This window comes from Castor canadensis, chromosome 12, assembly GCF_047511655.1.
Source record: "Castor canadensis chromosome 12, mCasCan1.hap1v2, whole genome shotgun sequence".
NCBI lineage: Eukaryota > Metazoa > Chordata > Mammalia > Rodentia > Castoridae > Castor > Castor canadensis.
In genome coordinates this window covers 104,420,322-104,441,119 of record NC_133397.1, presented here as the reverse complement: position 1 = coordinate 104,441,119, position 20,798 = coordinate 104,420,322, and the positions used below count along the sequence as shown (strand labels likewise).

Here is a 20,798-nt window from a genome sequence, read left to right as displayed (position 1 = left end):
CTCTGCCTCCCTCTGGGGGTACGGGGATTAATTGAACTGACCACAGACAGAGGTCAATATCCCATGGTAGAGATGTTAAAGAATAACTCATCTTACACTCTTGTCCTGGACTCAGGGGCAGCCAGCCTCAGCCTCATCTCTGCACACTACGGCCTGTAGTCTATTTGCTGGGGAGGATGGGAAGTCAGGTAGTAGAGGGACTCTGGGAACCTTTTGTTTTTCATAGGATCTCTTGACTTTTCCTCCTTGTAATCGTCATTTCCAGAAATGAGGAGACCCAGTAGGGAGAGAAGGAGGGTGAACATGTGTGCTAAATTCTTTCAAAACATAAAAAGCCTTTGAGAAAAGAAAAGTTCTCTCTATTGTCACCTTGCTTTTTCTTCCTGTGATGAAGGAGGCCTTGTCAGATGAGAAATGTTCATGAAAGGGAGGAATTATTAGATCGGGTGGCTGGATGTTCAGTCTACCTCTGAATTCAGTAGACTTGCTCAACCTCAGTAGTACCCATGGCTTTGAATTTTCTGTAGGCAGGTAGGTCCTGAAAAGAGAGAGAGAGAGAGAGAGAGAGCTGGGCAGAGCCAAGCACACCTCTCCCCCACAGTGTGAGCCACTTTTCCTCTGCCTTGGGAGAAGCGGGGCCAGGTGGGCTCCTCTGACAGAGGCCCCTTTGCATAGGAACAGAAGGCAAGGGCCAGGCGGTTCCTTCTAGCCCTGGGCTTAGCGCAGGAGTGTGTCAGAGAATCCAGGATGGGGGTCTGGGATTGGGACAGTGAAATACTAGGTCTGGGCCCACTGATGACTGATGTCCCCTCTTCTCTTTGGCCGTTAGCACCCCCAATGGGAACAGCCTCAGTGCTGCGGAGCTCACGTGTGGTATGATCATGTGCTTGGCCAGGTAAGTCCCTGTGTTCCCATCAGAGCCCTCTGGTGTGTCAGTTACTACAGCTTGCCAAGCAAACTGACCCACAGGAATACAGAAACCTTTCAGCTGGGCGATCTGCAGATTGCCAAGAACCCTGAAGACCTCAGTCCTGTCTTAGCATGCATTCCAGCAGTTCTGAGCACAAAGAGCTTACATGGCTTCTCAGGTCCCTTGTGAGTGCACGTGGGGAGCAGAGGAGACAGAGCTGTTGCTCATTACCTAGAGTCACACTCATGCAGAGACCTGGATGACCTTCTTTCTCTCTCTTTTACTCATTTACCCCGCTGCGCGTGCATGTGCTCTGCTTTCTCCAGCCTCCAGCCCTTGCACTTGCTCTCTGTACCGTGGAGCATCCTTCTCCACCATCTTTGTCTAGGTACCTCTGCTTGTTTTTTAAGCATTTAAGCTCCAGATTTTCAGATTTAGCTCAAGTGTCAGTTCATTCAAGAAGCTCTCTGGTTTCCACAGCTAGGTCATGTCCTCTGCTGATCCCCTGGGGCTTCCTGTCACAGTCCTTATAAATCTGATGGAAAAAACACCTGCACCTTATCCCTGTGCCTACCTGTGGATTGCTAACACAGATGGTTTTAGCAGGGGCTAGTGGGGTGAGTCTCTTTAGTAGAGGGGACAGTGTAGTGGCACATAACTGTGTGTAAGTTCTAATGTGTCTGGTAGTTATTTGGCAAAAATGATGTACTTTAACAGACATTTCCTGCATTTTTGTGATCATCACGAAGACTAAAACCTCCCCATAAACAGGGCAGGAAGCTGCTTTAGATCTCTTTTGAAGATCCTTGGATTCTTAAGCCAGGCACCCAGGACTAATTATACTGAGGCCTGAAACCTGCTGGGACCAAAAAGTTACCCTTTTCCCTTCTCAAGAACTGTTGGGGAGGATCTGGGGAGTTAACCTTTGCTTCAACCCCTCCCCAGTACTGCCCAGGGCCTCAGAAGGAAGGATAGGGAAAGGGAAGATCAGTTTATACAGTAGAAAAGGCTCAGTCTAGAAGGGTCCCTGAGCTGGCCTCAAGCACCTGGGCCCATCCACTTAAGAAGTGTAGAAGGCTGGTCTCAAGGTTTCACATGCATTGTTAAATTCAGCCATTGACTGATTGACTGGAGTAAGGGAGGGATCGCATACCATCTTTCCATCTAGGCTTTTCTAAGGTAGAATAATTTCCCTCCAGTTCCAGGACCAGCTTTATTTAAAGGACTAGGCAAAGTGCTGTGGTTTGAAGGAAGCTCTCCCCCCTCCCCCAACACCCATCCATGACTACCCTCATCAGTAGTTCCCTATCAGCAAAGAGCTGCCTGACTCTCATAACTCACTGCCTGTCAGTCCCAGCAGACTGTTTCCTGTCAGGTGACTCTGGTGAGCTATTCAGCCCCAGGGCCTCCCTCCGCTGGATTGTGAGCTTCCGATGAGCTAATGTGTGCCTGGACATTTCTTACAGAGTCTAAAGCAGAACAGGTACACCCCATTCATCGTTTGTTATCTCCCTCCAGAGATGGCCCATAAAATATATATTACCCTTTGATCTCTAACCTCACCCTAATTGTCACTGCCTCTGTGGCCTTCAGAAAACACATGGAAGCTCAGACCTTCCTATGAACCAGTAGGAGAAGATAGGCTGTGGTGTGTGCATGGGTGAAGAGTGTGGTGGTGGGACAGGAAGGGGGTGTAGATGTTGGAACTGTTGGAATCAGGCATTCAGGACAGAGTGGGAGGGTCTGCACTCACCTTGGCTATCCTGAGACCTTTGTGACTTAAGAAACTCTCAAGAAAGAATAAGTAATCAGGTGTCCCCTTGATAGCAACAGAAGACATCATGGGTTCAGGTCCTGATGGGGCAGGAAGGAGAAGAACACACCAATACCCCATTATATTTATCTGCATAAACCCTCAAGAACTAGCTATCACTTAATGGAGAAACTCAGGCAAAGTCACTCACTGATACCTTGGTGGATGAGGTAGATCAGAATGTCCACCCATCTTCCTGGCTGGAGACTGAAGTCCCACTGTTTCCAAGTCAGGTTTTGCCAGCAGTGTCTCTGTCCTCAGACCCACTCTGAGCTTAGTTCCCAGGGGAGTGATCGTATGGGTGATGGCTGTGCAGCCCTGTCATCAGCCCTTCTTCCTAAGCTGGTGGGGGGCTGGGTGGATCTGCTGAATCTGTTTCTGTCCTTGCAGGCAGATTCCCCAGGCAACGGCTTCAATGAAGGGTGGTAAATGGGAACGGAAGAAGGTGAGCAGTGGCCTTGCCCCACCCATTGGGCTCAGTGTCCCAGCTCCGCTCTTGGTGCTAACTTAGCCTTTTGTCTGTCTGGTTGCAGTTCATGGGAACAGAGCTGAATGGAAAGACCCTGGGCATTCTTGGCCTGGGCAGGATTGGGAGAGAGGTGGCCACCAGGATGCAGTCCTTTGGCATGAAGGTAAGAGGTGGCTGGATTCCTTGGACGTGTGGCTTTCTGGAGCAATGTTGGAAGAGGCAGCTTGGCTTGAGAGAAGCCCTGGCTTTGTCCTAGATGGGTCATTAGAGCTTCTGTTAAAGCCAGGGAGGGAGAGTGAGTTGGCCTCTTTCTTGGGACATTTTAACTCCAAAGCTAGGAATACTTGATGGAAGTTTTTTAGCTCTCGGACTTGTCAATAACTCTGAGTCCCAGTGAACAGAGAGGTTCTTGTATCCTTTCCTGTCTTGCTACAAGGGCCTCATGGCTTGACTCTGTCTGCTCTCCTCTGATGGTTTAGGAAGCAGTAGCAAATTTACAACCTTACAATAGGTTGGCCTTCCTGCTTGCCTCCATATCCCAGGATGATTTAATGGTGCTTTTTTTGCACACTCTGATAATGCCTATAGGGCCCATGGTGGTGGGAAGACCTCACACCTGTCTCAGAAATCATGCCATACCCTTTCTTGGCCTACTCTGGGGACTCAGAAGTCTCTGGCTGAAGGAGGACTGTGATCAGTGGCGTTGCCCCTCCTACAGGCCAATCCAGGAGACTTGTACACAGGGCAGGCCAGTCAGCTGAGAGAGGGGGGGTCTCAGGGCTGCCCAGACGAGCCAGAAAGATGTAAACAGCTTATAGTGCTAGTGGCTTTCGCCACAGTCACTGACAGTTGAGGGAATTGCAGGGATTGTGGATCACACTGAAGCTAGGAAGCCTTTAGTTAAACACTAAGAAAAATTGTTTTGACAATAATCACATCATCCCAGGTCTAGAAAGTTTTACATAGAACTGCTACAGAGTTTTTCCTCTTTCTCTCCCTTGCTCTTTCCCTTATCTCCATCCCTCCTAATGTAGAGTTAAAAGGGATGTTATAGATGAGCCCTCAGTTTTATATTGGCACCCAGAATTTGTAAGTTTATGCCTAAGGGCACAGAGCAAATCGAGAGTAGCCTAGACCCCAGATGGGCATCCCATTGTCCCTCCTCATCATCTCCCTTCTGCCCCCACTCCTCACCATATTTATTTAAGCTAGACATTTTTCCTAAGGCTCAGCACTAAGAAAGACAGGTATATTTTATAGATCTCTGAAAGAGGTGGACATGTCCCACTGAACCCACTGATCATGAAAACTGCAGCCTGTCCTCTGCAGAGGTGGAGAGATGCCACAAGTTACTAGGAACACTTTTTTTCCTTCCTCTTTTGTGAGAACCAAGGTCAAGGTTTATCCCATGGATAATTCTAATCCTCTAAAAGCAGAGGTCAGCATTTAAACAACACTAAAAGTACATGAAACCATCTCTTTTAACAGTGTCTTCGTGACCAGTGGTGTGATGAATCTGACTTGAGAGCAGAGGCATGGATGTTGAGCATGGGGCACTGGTTGTCACTGATCCTCCAGGTTCAGCCACTGTATCCCGAAGTCTGTTTGTGTTACTCACAAACTCACATTACTCACAGTAATGTCCCACACTTACAGATAGGGACACTGAGGCCCTGCAAGGTCATATATAAGCTCAAGACAGCATGACTCTGTTCCTTCTGGTGTCCCAACTTCTAACCTGGTGCTGTTTGCCCAGTACCACCACTGTCTTCACTCACAATCCACATTAAACAGTTCTGGTGCCATGTCACTATGCTGCCATTCTCTGTATAGACACTGTCCAGGACAGGCAGCTCTTACCTCAGCCTGGCTCCTAGAATTCTTAACTGCCTTATGGTGGTGATTTTGAAACTTCTCAGAGCCTTAGGTTCTAGACAGGTGCCTTAGGGACACAGATAGGAGTGGTGAGGGGGCCCAGGGAGATAGAAGGTCATAGACTTTGGGTCTTTGCCTCTCAGTTTGAACTGATTAGGTTTTTTGTTTTATACTTGCATTTAAGATTCCATTGCAGTGGTAGGAAGAGTTCCATCACTTAGCTAAAAACCTGGACTGTCAGGTGGGGAGGCATGTGACCATCCCAGCTGTTCTTGGGGGCCCCCATCCTCTGCTGAACCAGCAGAGCCCTGGAGCTAGACAATAAGCCTTCCAGGGCTGCCTTCTGTGACACCAGTGAGGGGAAACCCAGCTTCATATTTGGGCCCCAACATCCAAAGTCTGGGCTGGGGTTGAGTGGATGAATCTTTTTTCTTGCTTCTTCCCAAGGTTCCTTTCTACAAATAGACTGAAAGGTATGGGTGTGGAGGTGCTCCAACTCCTGTACAATTTACATGCCCTTTCCAGAACATGTCAGATCCTGAGCAGGCATGTGGCTTCTGGGCCTAATGTCATTCTTTCAACTATCCACAGTGTGATCTGCTGGTGTGGGAACCCTAAGCCCTAGCTGAGCTCAGCTCCTTTCTGTCCTGTTTATCTCAAGTTGAATATAAGAGCAAGAATTTTCTCAGCCAAGTTCATTCCTGGCAGTTGCCTGCAGATAAATCAGATACTATCTCTGTGACAGAGAAGCTGAGTCAGTGCCCCACCAATCACTGGGGAAGATTCTTATCTCCTCCTAGCTACCCTCCTCTACCCCAGGCACCTGCTGGCATACCGGGGCACTGGGCCAAGTGAGGGCTGTGGTGTCCTTCCTTCTGCCAGCCCTGGGCTGGTTGTTGGCCCACCAAAGCACAGCAGGGTATAGGGAGCTGTGTGCTTATCAGTCATGCATGGCTTTGTGACCTCTGTTGCTGTCCTTTTCCTCTACCTGCTTCATGTGAAAAGAAACTACATCTGGATTAGACATGAACGGGGCCATTGTCTTACTGGCATCAGCACCAGCAGACAAAGAAGACTTGTCAGGACAGGACAGAGGTCCTATCCCTTCCCCTGAACATTTCCTTCTCACCAGAACCAGGTTGGTTCCATTTCAGGGGAATAACAGCATCTGAGCCACCCACAACCCCTACCCCTGAGGCTTTATGCTCCTCATAGAGCCGAGGGCAGCAGCATCTTTTCCCTAAACCTCCACTGATGGTTGGGATGGGGCTGTTTGGCTTTGCTTGTTCACAAGGATATTGATGAAAAGAATGGGATTTAAAAGCTTTATCTTATTCTTAACCATTTTTATCTTCTTCCCCAGAAGTTCTGTATTGGAAATGGAAGTCCTTATTTCCATCATATTCTAAAAGAACTTTTGAAGTCCCCTAGTTGCTAAAGTAACTCACAAACAGCAGAGTAGAGCATTTAAAAAGCACAGGGAAGGAAAACCCTAATTTTGCTCCCCAGAGGCATGCACTGTTTGAGTGTCCTGCTGTACTTCCTTTCTGTGTGTTTTTGTTTAATCCTGGGTCAACTCTGGACATTCCCTCACGATTAAGGGAAATTTCTCTTCAAGTAACTTTGGATTATTGAACGTTAGTGCAAGGGATAACTGAGGTCACCCATCCAGCTCTCGTGTAGGGGCGAAGACCTAGGACCAGAGGGACCTGAACTGTGCAGTGACACATGGTTGGCAGCAGCTGAGGCAGGACTCCAGTTTCCCGTGTCCTTGGGTGCTACAGGCCTAGCCAGCTGTGGACTGCCCCACCTGCCTGAGGACATCAATTCCTTTGTGATTTTCCTGGCTCCTCTGCCTCTTTCTCCGTTGGTCCTGCTGATAAAGCTGTAGCTCCAAGAGAGGCCTGGGTAGACTAGGCAGAAAGTGGATGGGTCCTGTCCTGGCTGTTGTGAGAAGCAGACCTTTGATGCCTGGCTGCTGTGCTGGTTTGCTAACTTTGAAAGCTGGCCCTTGCTGGGTCTTGCGTGACAGGTACCGAGACTGTTCTCTGACATAGGAGACATGGATATCTAGCTCCATTTGGCTTTCTCAGACAGAGCTGTTGTGGCCTCCCCATTCTACCTCTAATGGCTGAAAGTCAGGGAGAGTGGTATGTCCCTGTGCTGACTGTGACAGTGCTGCCCTCCTGTGATACTCACTGTGCCCCTGCCACTGCATGCTCCCCCTGGGACAGAGTTCCCCATGCTGACCTGTGACCTCTGCACTTGACCTGCTTCTTTTCAACTTCCAGGTACTCTGGAGGGTGAATGCTAGGAGGGCAGGCTCTGGTATCTGAATACCTGGCTTATATTCAGTGCCAGTTATGTGACCTCTGCCTCAGTTTCTCCCCTGTAAAATGGGGAAATAATAGTATACTTAAGTATGAGTAAAATAAAAAGCATCCAAAAGCTGGATATGGTATCATACACCTATAATTCTGATACTCAGGAGGCTGTGGTGGAGGATCACAAGTTCAAACTCAGCCTGGGCTACATAACAAACCCTGTCTCAAAAAAGCAAAGACACAAACACAAAAAGCTCCTGACATAGTAATGCTAAGTAAACATTTGCTTTTATTAGCTATGAGTACCTGTTCTTCCTCCTGTCTGAGGGTCACTCTTTGGGTTGCTGTTATCTGATGACCTTATACCAATTTCATGAGGCTTAGGTAGTTGACACCAGCTCCCTGCCTGCCCCCACCTCCTAGGAGTCAACCTTCCTTTCTTCTCAGTGGCCCCAGGGAGGATCCCTGCTTGGAGCCTTGCTTCCTCCCAGACCAGCCTCTACCAAGGCTCTCTTGGGAGAGAGCCTTCCATATTCCTCATTTCTGGTGCCATTTGTGTCTCACTTCTCCCTGGATGTTCTTGATCCCACCATGGTGAAGCCTGCCCTGTTAAAAGGATTTACTACAAGTTATGGTAAGTTATGCAGTAAATCCAGGTTATTCCAAGACTAGATGCATTTTAAGCCTTACCAGAAAAAATTTCAAAGAGGGACTGTATTCTCCGTGATGGCTATGTCAGCCTTGGTATTTTGCCCTCATCCATGACACACCTTGGTCTCAGTCTTGTCCTGATCCTGCCTCACCAGTGCCCTCATCCCTCACTTCTTGTCATTCTGCCTAAATGCTTAGTGCACCTGACTATTTCCTGTACCCAAGGGCCCTATGTCGCAGCTGCTCTCTTTCCTCCATTTCCTGGCAGCACCCAATAATGACGTCATTGTACCCAATGTGATCATCCTCCTTCAATGAGGGCTTTTATCTCAGGGCCCCTACTCCACCTTTTGTCCAGTCACACATGAGAAGCTGTCGCATTTGCTTGGGGTCACAGCTTGGAGGTAGACAAGCCTCCCTTTGCTTTGACTGTGCCGTGTGCACCCTCTTGTTTGCGCAAGCCCTGTTTCCCTCTACTCTAAAGCAGGCAGAAGAATAGCACAAGCTCATTATATTGTCATGAGAGTTAATTGGAGGTTTTATAATAGTTAATTATAATCCTTCTTTCCTCTCTCTCACTTCTGGTCAGACTGTAGGGTATGACCCCATCATTTCTCCAGAAGTCTCAGCCTCTTTTGGTGTTCAGCAACTGCCCCTGGAAGAGATCTGGCCTCTCTGCGATTTCATCACTGTGCACACGCCTCTCCTGCCCTCCACAACAGGTAGTATGTCTGTACTTTGCTGGTTGGCCATAAAGGGCCACAGACCACATAAAGAGTGGGCCTTCAACAGATGCTGATGAGCAGGTGTGGAGAGGGGCACACACAGGACCTGCATAGCATGGTCTGCATCAGGAAGGAAGGCTAGTTAGAAATGTGCAAATGTCTGCATAAGCTGAGTGCATGTGCAGCCAGTGGCCCAAGTGGATGCCACCTAGGGCCCTGCAAGGATTTCTGATTTTTGAACCCACTTAGCACTCATGTCTCAATAACTCCTCTAAGATGTTTACAAACTGAATCTAGCCTAGATCCAGACTATCCCTGTCCTAGAGCATCTGAAAAGGAAGAGGCATGAACAAAGGCAGCTGTCCTGCAGGAAGAGGCCCCCTGGGGAAACGGCCGCCCCCTGGGAGCCAGTGCCGCCAAGGAATTGAGGTACCATCACAATAGGTGACATGTTCGCCCTTCCCTTTCTTCCAGGCTTGCTGAACGACAGCACCTTCGCCCAGTGCAAAAAGGGCGTGCGTGTGGTGAACTGTGCTCGTGGAGGGATTGTGGACGAAGGTGCCCTGCTCCGGGCCCTGCAGTCGGGTCAGTGTGCAGGAGCGGCACTGGATGTGTTTACAGAAGTAAGTGCTTGTGGCCTCAATGTTGGGGAAGGGAGAGGTGAGAAACAGATGCCCAAAGCAGGAGAGGAGAGCCCAGCATTTTGCAGGAGTGCAACTTACATGTCTGGCATCAGTGGTAAACAGGTAAACCATGCTGCCGTGAATTTGCCTACGTGGCTTGAGAACCCTTGCAGAGCTTGGCAAGGAGAAGCTGCATTGTCTTCTGCAAACCTTGGGTTTTATGTAGGTCCCAAGTCCCCTGGGCTTGGGCTCCCCAGACTGCTGTTCTAGAGAAGACAGTTCTTTGGAGCAGACAGTGAGGTTGAAGATTTGAGGTGGGAAGAGAGAATTTGAGTATATTGTCATAGGTCTGTGATTTCAGTGCAGTCTGGAGGTCAAGAAGATGGTACACTCAGTGTCTGGCGGTATTTCTCTTCCCAGGGAGGGACAGAAGACCAAGGACAGTGGCAGCCTTCCTCAGGATTCCTGGGATGAGTATTCTCCCAGCTGGAGCAGAGGCTCAGCTGCATAGCAGATAGGATACAGGGCACGTTGCCACTAGTCAGGCCCTCTCAGAGAGAGATCTCAGCATTGGGTTGACTCACATGGACTTTGGATTAGGTAGTGTGGTGTACAGGGTACTGGCTCTGTGGCCTCACCAAGTCACTGGCCTTTCCTGAGTTTCTATAGTCCTCCCTGTCTGTTCCCAGCCGAGGGTGCACAATGAGTGCACTTTGGTTTGTACTCCTGCTTGTCTTTCTCAATTCGATCAGAAACTCCCTGAGGCAAGGGCATTCCTTCCTCTTCCTTGTATGGCTATCCTCTCTCCATGCCCCTTCTGTCGTTACCAGTATCTTTGTTCCACCTGCTTCTAGGTGGCTGGAACACACACAGTTCCATGTCAAGATTCAGTGGGACCAACAGAGCCCTGGGGAGAGTGGCCGAAAAAGAAGCCTAAATCACATTCCCAGGCAGTGTTCTACTCAATAAGCAGAAGGGTGAAAGGGACACTGAAGGGTGGAAGGGAGTATCACTGTAACGAGCTGTCCTGACCAGAGTCTTTGTGGAGAGAGTGCCTGCAAAGAGCAAGATGCTGTCCTAAGAGCCCAGTGAGGGCCAGAGACATAAGTGCTGTGGGGGTGGGGGGTGGAGGTGAGTTTCAGGGAAGAGAACTCAAAACAACAAACCATAGCTACTGCTGATTGGGAACTCGGGAACCCCTTATGCTGCACAATCCCCACAATGTTAGGTAGATGATACTGACCCATTTTATGGATAAGAAAACAAACCAAGACTTAGATGGAGTTTCCCCAGAGGCAGCTGGGTGGTAGGTTATGGAAGTGAGATAGGAATTCTGTCCATGGTTTCTGCTTTGTCCACTCTGCTGTGGTGAACCATTCATCAGGAAGCTGGTTACCAGTTCAGGAACCACTCACAAAACAGAATGAGTAGGCTGCATGGCCCCTGCCGTCCTCTTCCCCTCCAGCTTCCCTTATGTCCTGTGGCAGCCCTAGCGGGTCTGATCAATCCACAGCCAACTTAAGAGGTATCTCTTTCTGGACAGGAGCCACCACGGGACCGAGCCTTGGTGGACCATGAGAATGTCATCAGCTGTCCCCACCTGGGCGCCAGCACCAAGGAGGCCCAGAGCCGCTGTGGAGAGGAGATCGCCATCCAGTTTGTGGACATGGTGAAGGGGAAATCTCTAGCAGGGGTTGTGAGTATCATTGCCTGGGATTTGGGGCCTGACTATGACAGCGTAGGTGCACAGATTCAGCCCTGGAGTTGGAGAGAAGGAAAGGCACTTGGGTTGGCCTCCTTGGGGAGGATGGGCAAGACTGGCCTATCTGCAGCCTGCATAGCAGAGATCTTGGTGCTGTTACATTGTAGCCTTTCTAGGCCTGGCCTCTAGAGAAAGGCTCCTTTGTTGTCCACATGCCTTGGGAATGAAGGAGTGTTGCTAGGGCAACAGAGCTGTACCCAGTGAGTGGCAAGGGGGGTTGGTTGGCAGCAGTGTAGAAAGCCCCTGTAGGTAAAGTGAGGGTGTATTTCAAGTGGCAGAGCACCTGCCTAGCAAGTACAAGGCCCTGAGTTCAAACCTCAATACTGTCAAAAAAAAAAAGTTTCCTTTATGGTAGCTGGCACCTTACAAACTCCCCAGAGCACTCTTGGCCTCATGTCCATGGTCCAGTCTCACCCTGCTACCCTGCCATGACAACCTGTCTCCTCACTCCCAATGTGAGCCCTCACTGCTGGCTGGCCTGCCTTACCCCCCATTTGTGGCATAGAAAACTCACTTCTTGTCTTTATTCACATCAGACCCCTCCTGGTGTGTTTTTCTCCAAGATTAATCTAACTGACATGTCAAGTTAAAAGTCTGGGTATTGTGTAAGTTTCATTGGGTACAGATGCTGCCGTGGCCCCTGGGGGACACAGATGAACACCGCAGACATAGCTCCTTCCTTGCAAGGGCTCATCATATCTTTTGCTGGGCTTTGTGGCTCCACCTCAATTCTTTCGTTAATTTACCACATTCTCATTAGTAAACTTCCACAAATTTATATTTTTCTAACTAAATTCTAAGTTCTCTGAAGATAAAACATGACGTAAGTTTCCTTGCAGGTATGTAGGTGGCCCAATACATGTAACCAGTACTCTGGAAAAGTCCACGAATGAGACTGGGGGATGGGGTTGGGGGATAGGGAGTACCTGGCTTCTCCGCCTGTCCCCCAGCCTGGGGACATTCACTGGCAGGATGGACACACTTTGTTTTGTTCACTCGTACCTCCACTGGTTGGATAGATCAACTCCTCGTCTGAGAATTGGGGAGCCTTCTCCTGCCTGGCACCCCTCCCATATGGTCTGTGGAAATCAGGAGGGCTCCTTATGGCCCATGATGCGATGGGAGGTCTGCAGAGCCTGTGGTGGTCGCAGGTCGGGAGGCCTGTCTTTTCTCTCTCCTCTTTATGCTGCATTGGCTCCTCAGGCCAGAGCACGCTTTGTCCTCATCTTGCTCCCCAGGAGGCTTCTGAGCAGTTCTCTCCTCCCAGGTGACTCTCAAGGGGATCCATTGCCAGTCAGCTTGGGCGTGGATCAAGTCTCGCAGCCCTTTCAAAGGGAAGACAGGTTTCTGCCTCCCCACTGCAGCCCTTGTGAAGTATTCATTTGCTTGTTATTAGGTAGTGGTAACACTCCAGGGCATTTCCCTAACAGGACTCCTTAATACAAGCTCCATCAAATGGAGCCACAAAGTGTCCCCATCTTACAAAATAGGTAAAACCTCTTGGTTAATAGTTAAACGTCAGCAAATTTAACTGTCTACCCAAAGCTGCTAATGGGCTTCAAGAAAGCATTTGGAAAGAAAGACCGTTCTGTCACAAGGAAATACCTCTTCCTAATTCTTTGCCGCATCTTCTCCAGTTCAGTTCTGTTCTAACCATAGCACAGATGAACGTTAGTGGCAGATTGGTATCCAAAGGCACCTGACTGTTCCTGGAATATTTCTGTCTGTCTTGTAGACATGGCCACTGTGCCTCTTTTCATTCTGTAGACCTGCAGTGAGCACATCCCAGGTTGGGTTTTCTGGACCCCAGACAGAGGACCAAAACCAGGCATGGCACTGCCTTTGGGGCTTCTTAGCTAAGCACATTTCCTGTGCCTGCTGTAGCTCCTGGCCCAGCCAGCTGTTGCATAGCCCTCCAGCTCTTGGCCCAGCAGCTGATCTGTCCCTGGTCCACTTCCTAGCACACTGCTCTTCCTTTCTGTGTCCCCCTTGGAGAAGATACGGAGAGTGCCTGCATCAGGAAACCCTCTCACCAGTCCCCTCACACCCAGAAGGTCTCGTAGGAAGGTCATTTCTAGTACCAAACCTGACAAGTAGAGCCAGAAGTATCTTGAACCACAAACAGAAAGCTGATGGCTCATGCCTATAATACTACAGGGTGAACTACTTAGAAGGCTGAGATCAGGAGGATCTTGATTCCAGGACAGCCTGGGCAAGTAGTTCACGGATCCCGTCTTCAAAATAATGAGGAAAATGGACTGGAGGTATGGCTTAAGCAGTAGAGCACCTACTTTGCCAGTGTGAAGCTCTGAGTTCAAACCACATTCCCACCAAAAAAAAAAAAAGGAATAGAATTTAGGTCTAGAACAAGCTGGCTTTGTTACCACCCCTCCAGCCAGTGAGACCCTAGACATGGAATCTCAAGAGGCTTTGTGACTCTGCTGCTCGCTTTCCCAGCATACCTCCCAGTGGACTTGACATATGTCAATGTTTGAAGCATGATAGGAATGCGAGTCCCACCTTATGAATTGTGACGAGTGATCATAGTATCCGATGACAAGATAAACATTCACTTAAAAACAATCAAAATAGAAAAAATGAAGGCAAATAGGGATGACACTCTATCTCCATGCCATACATAGCTCCCATGTTTTTTCTGTTAAGGGCCCACCTTTTATTGTGCTGTCCAGATCCTTCTCCAGCACAGAAGAAACAAGTCTCCCGCAGGGGGCCAGGGCTAACATAAGTCAGCAAAGGGAGTGAGGCCTCTTTCCCCTCTCTGGCCATTTTGTGTGGTCTTCACCTTTTGTGTCCATTTCTGGCTCTACAGGTCTTCTCCCCTGTAGGGACAAGTCATTATCATCATCTTGGTGACTGATGGAAGTTGTTACCCACCAGGTACCCAAAGCACAGGTGGCTCTAAACCTCCCATCCATGCCTACTGGGCTTTTGGCAAGAAGAGCTTGAATCACTTGCTGACTGAGGCTAGTGTGCCCAACCCGTCTCACCCTGCTCCCTCCTTTCTCTGCAGGTAAATGCGCAGGCTCTTACCAGTGCCTTCTCCCCACACACCAAGCCTTGGATTGGTCTAGCAGAAGCTCTAGGGACACTGATACGAGCCTGGGCTGGCTCTCCCAAGGGGACCATCCAGGTGGTAACACAAGGTGAGGCTGGCTCAAGCTGACAAGCAGAGGGAGGGGACCCTTCCCTTCTAGATGTGTCTGCTGCCAGTCACAGCTAGGGAGAGACGCAGGTGACTTGGGCCTTGCTCACTTACCACTGAGGAAAGAGCAAAGGGTATGGGTATAAAGTCACTGGGGAAATATATTTAATTTTCATAGATCATGTTTATGCAGTATATGTAGGGTAGATGTGTTTGGGTGCAAGAGAGACCTTCTGTTGGAGTCAGCAATGGGACCTTGCCTGTGTGAGTTGGTACCTGGCCTTGTGAGAAAGCTCCAAGGAACTGGGGCAAAAGTCTCAGACCAGACTGTGCCTGTGTGAGTTGGTATCTGGCCTTGTGAGAAAGCCAGACGTCCAGAAAAACAACATTCAGGGTTCCCAGATGGCTTCGTGGCCTTCAGATGTAAATAAGAAAGTTAGGTTGACTGTGTGCTTCTCCTGCTTCTCTGTTCCTGTTTTAAAGGAGACATAACAAAGAGTGAATTTTAACTGTGCTTCCCTGAGCTAATGTAACCTTGACACATAATACTTGGCATGCTTTTTCTGACCAAATGCTCTCTGTGTAAAAGGAGTTTATAAAAAGCAATGTATACTTCATTAAAGTGGCTATTGAGCAGGACTCAGTAGTCCCCTCATCTCTTCTGGCTTCGGTCACCCAGGTTCTGCTGGTAAATGGCATTACAGCCTTTGACACAATTTTGTGTAAGTGAATAGGTCAATGGAGAGTCCCAAATTAGACAATAGGCTTGTTTAGCTCTGTTTTTTTATTTTGTTTTTGTTGTTTGGTTTTTGTTTTAATTTTGTGGGTTTTTTTTTTTTTTTTTTCGCAGTACTGGGGCTTGAACTCAGGGACTACACCTTGAGCTACTCCACCAGCCCATTTTTGTGAAGGGTTTTTTAAGATAGGATCTCAAGAACTATTTGCCCAGGCTGGCTTCAAACTGCGATCCTCCTGATCTCTGCCTCCTGAGTAGCTAGGATTACAGGTGTGAGCCACTGGTGCCCAGCTTGACTCTGGTTTTGACCCTGTTGCTTGCCTGCTGGATGATTTAGTCTCCTCCAAACCTTGGGCTCTTCACATGTGAAGGGAGTCAGGGTAGATGTGTGTCCAATGTGGCAGTGCGGACATTTTGTGCTCTTTGACTTACCAAGGAGGACCTTGGGCAATCTGAAAGTTCTTGTGGGTGTTTGCTCAGCCATACGTGGGAATGGGCATGGTGCTCTCTGTCTACCCCTGGCTGCCGGCGGCTCACTGTCTTTGTAGTAGATCCAGCATTCTTGATTAAGTGACCAGGGAGGGTTCCTTTTCCCTTCACTGTAGAAGTTTGTCCTCCTCTGTTGACTGTTGGCCATCTGACACTTGGGGAGAGTTAGACCCCAAATATTGGCAGAAACAGCACAGGGAACTGGCCACAGTTGCTTCAGTTGCTCCTGTTGCTCCTTTCCGTTCATTTCCTGAGCTTACAAGGGTCTGAGTGCCAAGTATGGGTGGGTGTAGGGAATTTTCCAGGTGTCCCCTGGGAGTTAGATAGGCAAGCCAGGGTAGCCAGTAGAGGTAGCCTGAGTTTTGAAGGGGAGTTTCTCAGGCTGGCTCAGGTGTCTTGGGTTTCCTGGCTTGGACAAAGAGATGTCCTCTGTCTGGATCTGAGTGCTGTAGAGGGGGCAGGCTGCCCAGTGCAGCTGCACAGTCCCAGTGAAATGAGGAGGTCATAGCTCAGAGCTATATGCCTGTTCCCCCCCCCCGCCACCAGCCCCTGCTCAGTGAACAGTGACCTTAGGATAACTCTCTGTCCCCAGGCACATCTCTGAAGAATGCTGGCAGTTGTCTAAGCCCTGCAGTCATTGTCGGCCTCCTGAAAGAAGCTTCCAAACAGGCGGATGTGAACTTGGTGAATGCCAAGCTGCTGGTGAAAGACACTGGCCTCAATGTGCGTTGCAGCATACCCGTCCCCCTCCACCCGCCATCAACACTGCTCTTCCACCCCACCCCCATTTCAGAGCCTACTTACAGCTTTGCTCTTTGTATGCCAGTCCTGCCATCCACCCTGCCAGGTTCTCCATGAGGTTGCACACCTTGGGGCCAGCATACTCTGTTGCCTCTCAGCTTCTCTGTGGCATCTTCCCTTCTGGTTTCCTTTTCAGACCAAAGTCTGTATGTCTCAGCCAGTGAGAGTTGGCAGTAAGCCATGGAATATAAAGATCAGCCCCTGCCCCGCTCCTCCCCTCCTCTCCTACATCCCAGGCAGGACACTGATGCTGGAAGGGCCAGGCTGGGTCCTCTACACAGCCCTGCTTTCCACCTTCTCTCTTTCCCTCTTCTCAATTCCCAACCCTCCCCACCAAGCCTGTACCTGGCAGTCTTCTCTGTATCTTTCCTGTATGGAGGCCATTGACTGTCCTAGGAAGCTAGTGCTCACAGGCACAGGGCTTACCCCACTTGCGTCTGGTCCTTAATTTGCTGAGCCCGCTGGCTAGGCTAGAGCCCTGCTCGTGGGCAGTCAGGCTGAGTGAGGTGGGGGCAGAGGTGGTGTAGCCAGGAGGAGTAACTGTCTCTTTTCCTCCCTCTGCAGGTTACCACCTCTCACAGCCCTGTGGCACCAGGGGAACAGAGCAGCGGGGAATGTCTCTTGACCGTGGCCTTGGCAGGTGCTCCTTACCAGGCTGTGGGCTCAGTCCAGGGCACCACGCCTGTACTTCAGGTGCTCAACGGAGCCGTATTCAGGCCAGAAGTGCCCCTCCGCCGGGGCCTGCCCCTGCTCATGTTCCGTGCTCAGCCCTCCAACCCTGCAATGCTGCCTACCATGATTGGTGAGGAAGGCTGTTTGTGGTGAGGTGGGGTCTGTCCTGGTATTGGGCCTACTTCCTTCCACCCCTTTTCATGCCTCAGGGCATGTCTGGATCTGTACCATAGAGGGGTCTTGTGCCAGTTTCCAGAATATTCAGGGTTAATTTCTTGTTTAGAGAGGGCAAGTGCCTAATGTAATGTCACAGAGCAATATGGGCAGGGGTGCCTATTACTAGTCCAGCCCCAGGTCCTAGACTTGCCAAGTTAAGCACACTGCTTACACCTGCCTATAATATCCTATCCCAGGAGCTCAGGGACCACTGAGTGCTTGTTTCCCACTCCTACCTGCAGGCCCTGGTAGCAACAAAGCCCATCAGATCATGACTCCAACCCCTCCCTCACTTGTCCCCTCCTCCACCATGGTTGTGGCATCTTGGACCTGCTGGAGTCTTTTGGGGGCCTGGGCTACTAGGAGTTTGGGAACATGTCCAGGTTTGACAGAGGGCGTGTCCCCAGACCCTGAGGGACCTAGTTTCACCATTCTTGTCAACTTAGCAGAGAAACTTCCCTGCTTTTCTCCCTGGCTGTTGACTTGGCAATCTGCAAATGAAAAGCTCTTGCTCTTTGCCTGATGGTCAGGCTGTGCCTAAAGTCTCTGGAACAGAGGAGAGCTAGACAGACACCCTGTTCTCCTTCTGTCTCAGCTCTGATGCTGAGACCAGCGTCCTCTGTGTAGCTTTGGTCACAGAAACCTGACTTCTGACTGCTCAAGCCCCTTGCTCCTTCTACCATGCCAATCAGGAGTTTCTTCTCCTTCCAGGGCTCCTGGCACAGGCAGGTGTGCAGCTGCTGTCCTACCAGACTTCAATGGCGTCCAATGGGGAGACCTGGCACGTCATGGGCATCTCCTCCCTGCTGCCCACCCTGGAAGCCTGGAAGCAGCATGTGTCTGAGGCCTTTCAATTCTGCTTTTAACCTTGGAACTCACTGACCCTCGTGGGGCTTTTCTGAAGAAACCTGCCCAATGTGAGCCATAGGAAGAGGAGATCCACATTCCTGGGGCACAGGCCTCTGGCACCACTTTGCTGTACTAACCTGCAGTACAGCAATATAATGATGTAATAAAGAGCATCCCTGTGTTTTTGTGCTGTCATTACTCAGGAGTGCCACCAGAGGGCATCCACAGACAACCTTGAGACCTGATTTGGCTTTGGGAGGGTAGGCTGGTGTAAAGGGAGTTGCCTCAACCAATAGTGTAGGTGTGATGACCCCGTCCTCTCAAGGTTATTCAGAGGCAAAGCTCAAGGTATTCCATCTGGGAACGATGATGAGTGAAATTCAGTAAACGTGCATAGCACTGCCAGGTAAGTACTTTGCCTTAGATGAATTCAGGGCTGACCCCTCTCAGAAGTCTGGCTTGAGCATATACAGATCACAGAAGCCTGAACTGGGTGCAAACCACAGGGGGATGGCAAAGATCTCTGAGTCCCTAGGAAGAAGTGACTTGAGCTGAGGACATTGGAGTCTCAGGAGATGTTTAGAAGGATTTCACAAGAGGAAGAAAGTGAGAAAGTTTGAAAGGTGCACACAGCAAGCTTGATGTGAATTGACAATATATTTTTTTTCCCTAAAGGTGATTTTCATGAAAAATTGAATAGCACTGTATTTTAAGTTTCTGCCTTTTGAGAGTTTTCCTCCTATTGCGGGAAGACCCATGGCTGATAGCCTAAAAAAGCCTGACTCTGGCCAGCTGCTTTCACCTCCTGTGAGGATGGAACTCCCAACAGCAAGGGTTCGCTGGCATCTGTGGTGACCTTGAGTGGATATCATAACCTTGCTGAGGCCTTCTGATTTGACAAGTAGCTTTCCTGTGCCTTCACTTTGATGGCATCCAGCCAGATGGAAACACTGGGTGTCCTGACAATAGATGGCCCATTTCCTCCTATCAGGAAAGTAGCTGTGCCTCACATAGCACCTACTGAGGTCACTCACTGATAACATCCAGTTAAACACAGAGCTCAAGCCCAAGCATGGTGTTACATGTCTGTAATCCCAGGTTGTGGGGAGGAGGGGAATGGAAGGATTATGAATTAAAGGCCAGCCCAGGAAAAGTTATCAAGACTCTGTATTAAAAAACAGTACAAAAAAAAAAAGGGTGTGGCTCAAGTGGTAGAGCACTTGCCTAGCATGCACAAAGCCATGGGTTCAATCCCCAGTATCACATACCCTACATCCAATTTTCAATCCTTCAACCTCCTTGCCCCAAATCCTTAGACAAGCTAATTGCACACCAAAGTGGTCAAGACAATGCCAGAGACCCAAATAACCTGGGGATCTCCAAATACCTTCCTTGACATAATCATGAGAGGACATGGGACGATTTCATTGCATCACCTGGTCCACAGCTGTTTAGATAGCCTTTCCTAAATGCAGGGCCTCGCACATGCTAGGTACATGCTCTGCCACTGAGCTACGCCCCAGGCCCAGGATTAAATTTAGAATGCAGCTGGTGCTATGGACGTGCCATCAATTCATTTCTGTCAGTTTGGCTTCTGCACCACCTTCAGAGTGCAGTTTCATGTGTGTGTGTGAAGCAGAGGCTCTCAGGGAGATGGCTGATCTATGAAATGATGGAACTGGACTCAAAAAGCTGTCTTCTAGCAGGGTGCAGTGGTTCACATCTGTAATCCTAGCTACTTGGGCGGCTGAGATCAGGAGGATCAAGGTTTGCGGTCAGGTCAGGCAAAAAGTTCACAAGACCCCCATCTCAACCAATATCTGGGTGCAGCAGCATGTGCCTATCCCAAACTGGTGGGAAGAGCAAAACAGGCCAGGCTGGCCTGGGCAAAAAGGACCCTTATCTCCAAAATAACCAAAGCAAAAAGGACTGGAGGAATGGCTCAAGCAATAGAGCGCCTGCCCAGCAAGTATGAAGCCCTGAGTTCAAACCTCAGTATCAAAAAATAAAAACAAATCCAAGTGTCGGAGTTCTGAGCTTTAAAAATTAGAAATTTAGTGTGTGATGTGCACGGTGTTCCTCTAGAGACAAAGTTGCCTCATGGTTGTTGGGTGTTTTAAGACACCATTATCACAGGTGTCTTAAAACAGAAAATGTCAAGCATTCTTGTGAGACAGGCATCATTGGGTGTCATCCCTCAGTCTGCCCAGTCACACAGGGAAGTTCTCCGTGTGCCTGGTATAGCAGACTTCAGGGTGAGTGTGGTGACAGGGTGATTGGAATCTCCTTTTCTCCTGTGCTGACCTTCCCTAGGGGACAGGGCTTTCGAGACCGGCTGTGTCCATTTTAATGAAGAGATCCCAGAGCTGCCAGAGGAAGACCTGGGACTCAGCATAAAAGCTGGTGAGGAAGGGTGTGGAAGGAGACCCAGGACCTGTGTTTGTGTGATGGTGATGATGAATGCCATCTGAGTGCCCTACATGTGACCCGAGGCTGACACTCAGCTGGTGTGGGGACATCCATTCAATTGGTCAGCCACTGATACCCTGGATGTGAATATTTTTAAGATCATCCCTGCTTGTGTGCAAATGATCCCTGGTGGAGGCAGGCCGGGCCCCAGCAGTAGATGGCAGGGGAAGTCCTGGTTGCCAAAGCTGATGGAGGCTCTTTTAGTACCAAGACCTTACTGAGGGCTCCTGCATGGCTAGAAAGTGGGACTC

At 49.5% G+C, this 20,798-nt stretch overlaps 1 protein-coding gene across 1 annotated transcript in view; it reads left to right on the top strand.

Annotated features, from left to right (window-relative positions):
- Window positions 1-18,259, top strand: part of Phgdh (phosphoglycerate dehydrogenase) — a 29,021-nt gene extending 10,762 nt beyond the window's left edge. Inside the window, exons 3-12 of the mRNA XM_020187997.2 lie at window positions 830-895; window positions 3,114-3,168; window positions 3,257-3,355; window positions 8,632-8,764; window positions 9,242-9,390; window positions 10,934-11,086; window positions 14,184-14,316; window positions 16,133-16,263; window positions 16,906-17,143; window positions 17,941-18,259. Coding sequence (XP_020043586.1) covers window positions 830-895; window positions 3,114-3,168; window positions 3,257-3,355; window positions 8,632-8,764; window positions 9,242-9,390; window positions 10,934-11,086; window positions 14,184-14,316; window positions 16,133-16,263; window positions 16,906-17,143; window positions 17,941-18,095 — 1,312 coding nt within the window. The 3' untranslated portion in view covers window positions 18,096-18,259. The remainder of the gene's footprint in view (window positions 1-829; window positions 896-3,113; window positions 3,169-3,256; window positions 3,356-8,631; window positions 8,765-9,241; window positions 9,391-10,933; window positions 11,087-14,183; window positions 14,317-16,132; window positions 16,264-16,905; window positions 17,144-17,940) is intronic.
- The last annotated feature ends 2,539 nt before the right edge of the window (window positions 18,260-20,798 follow it).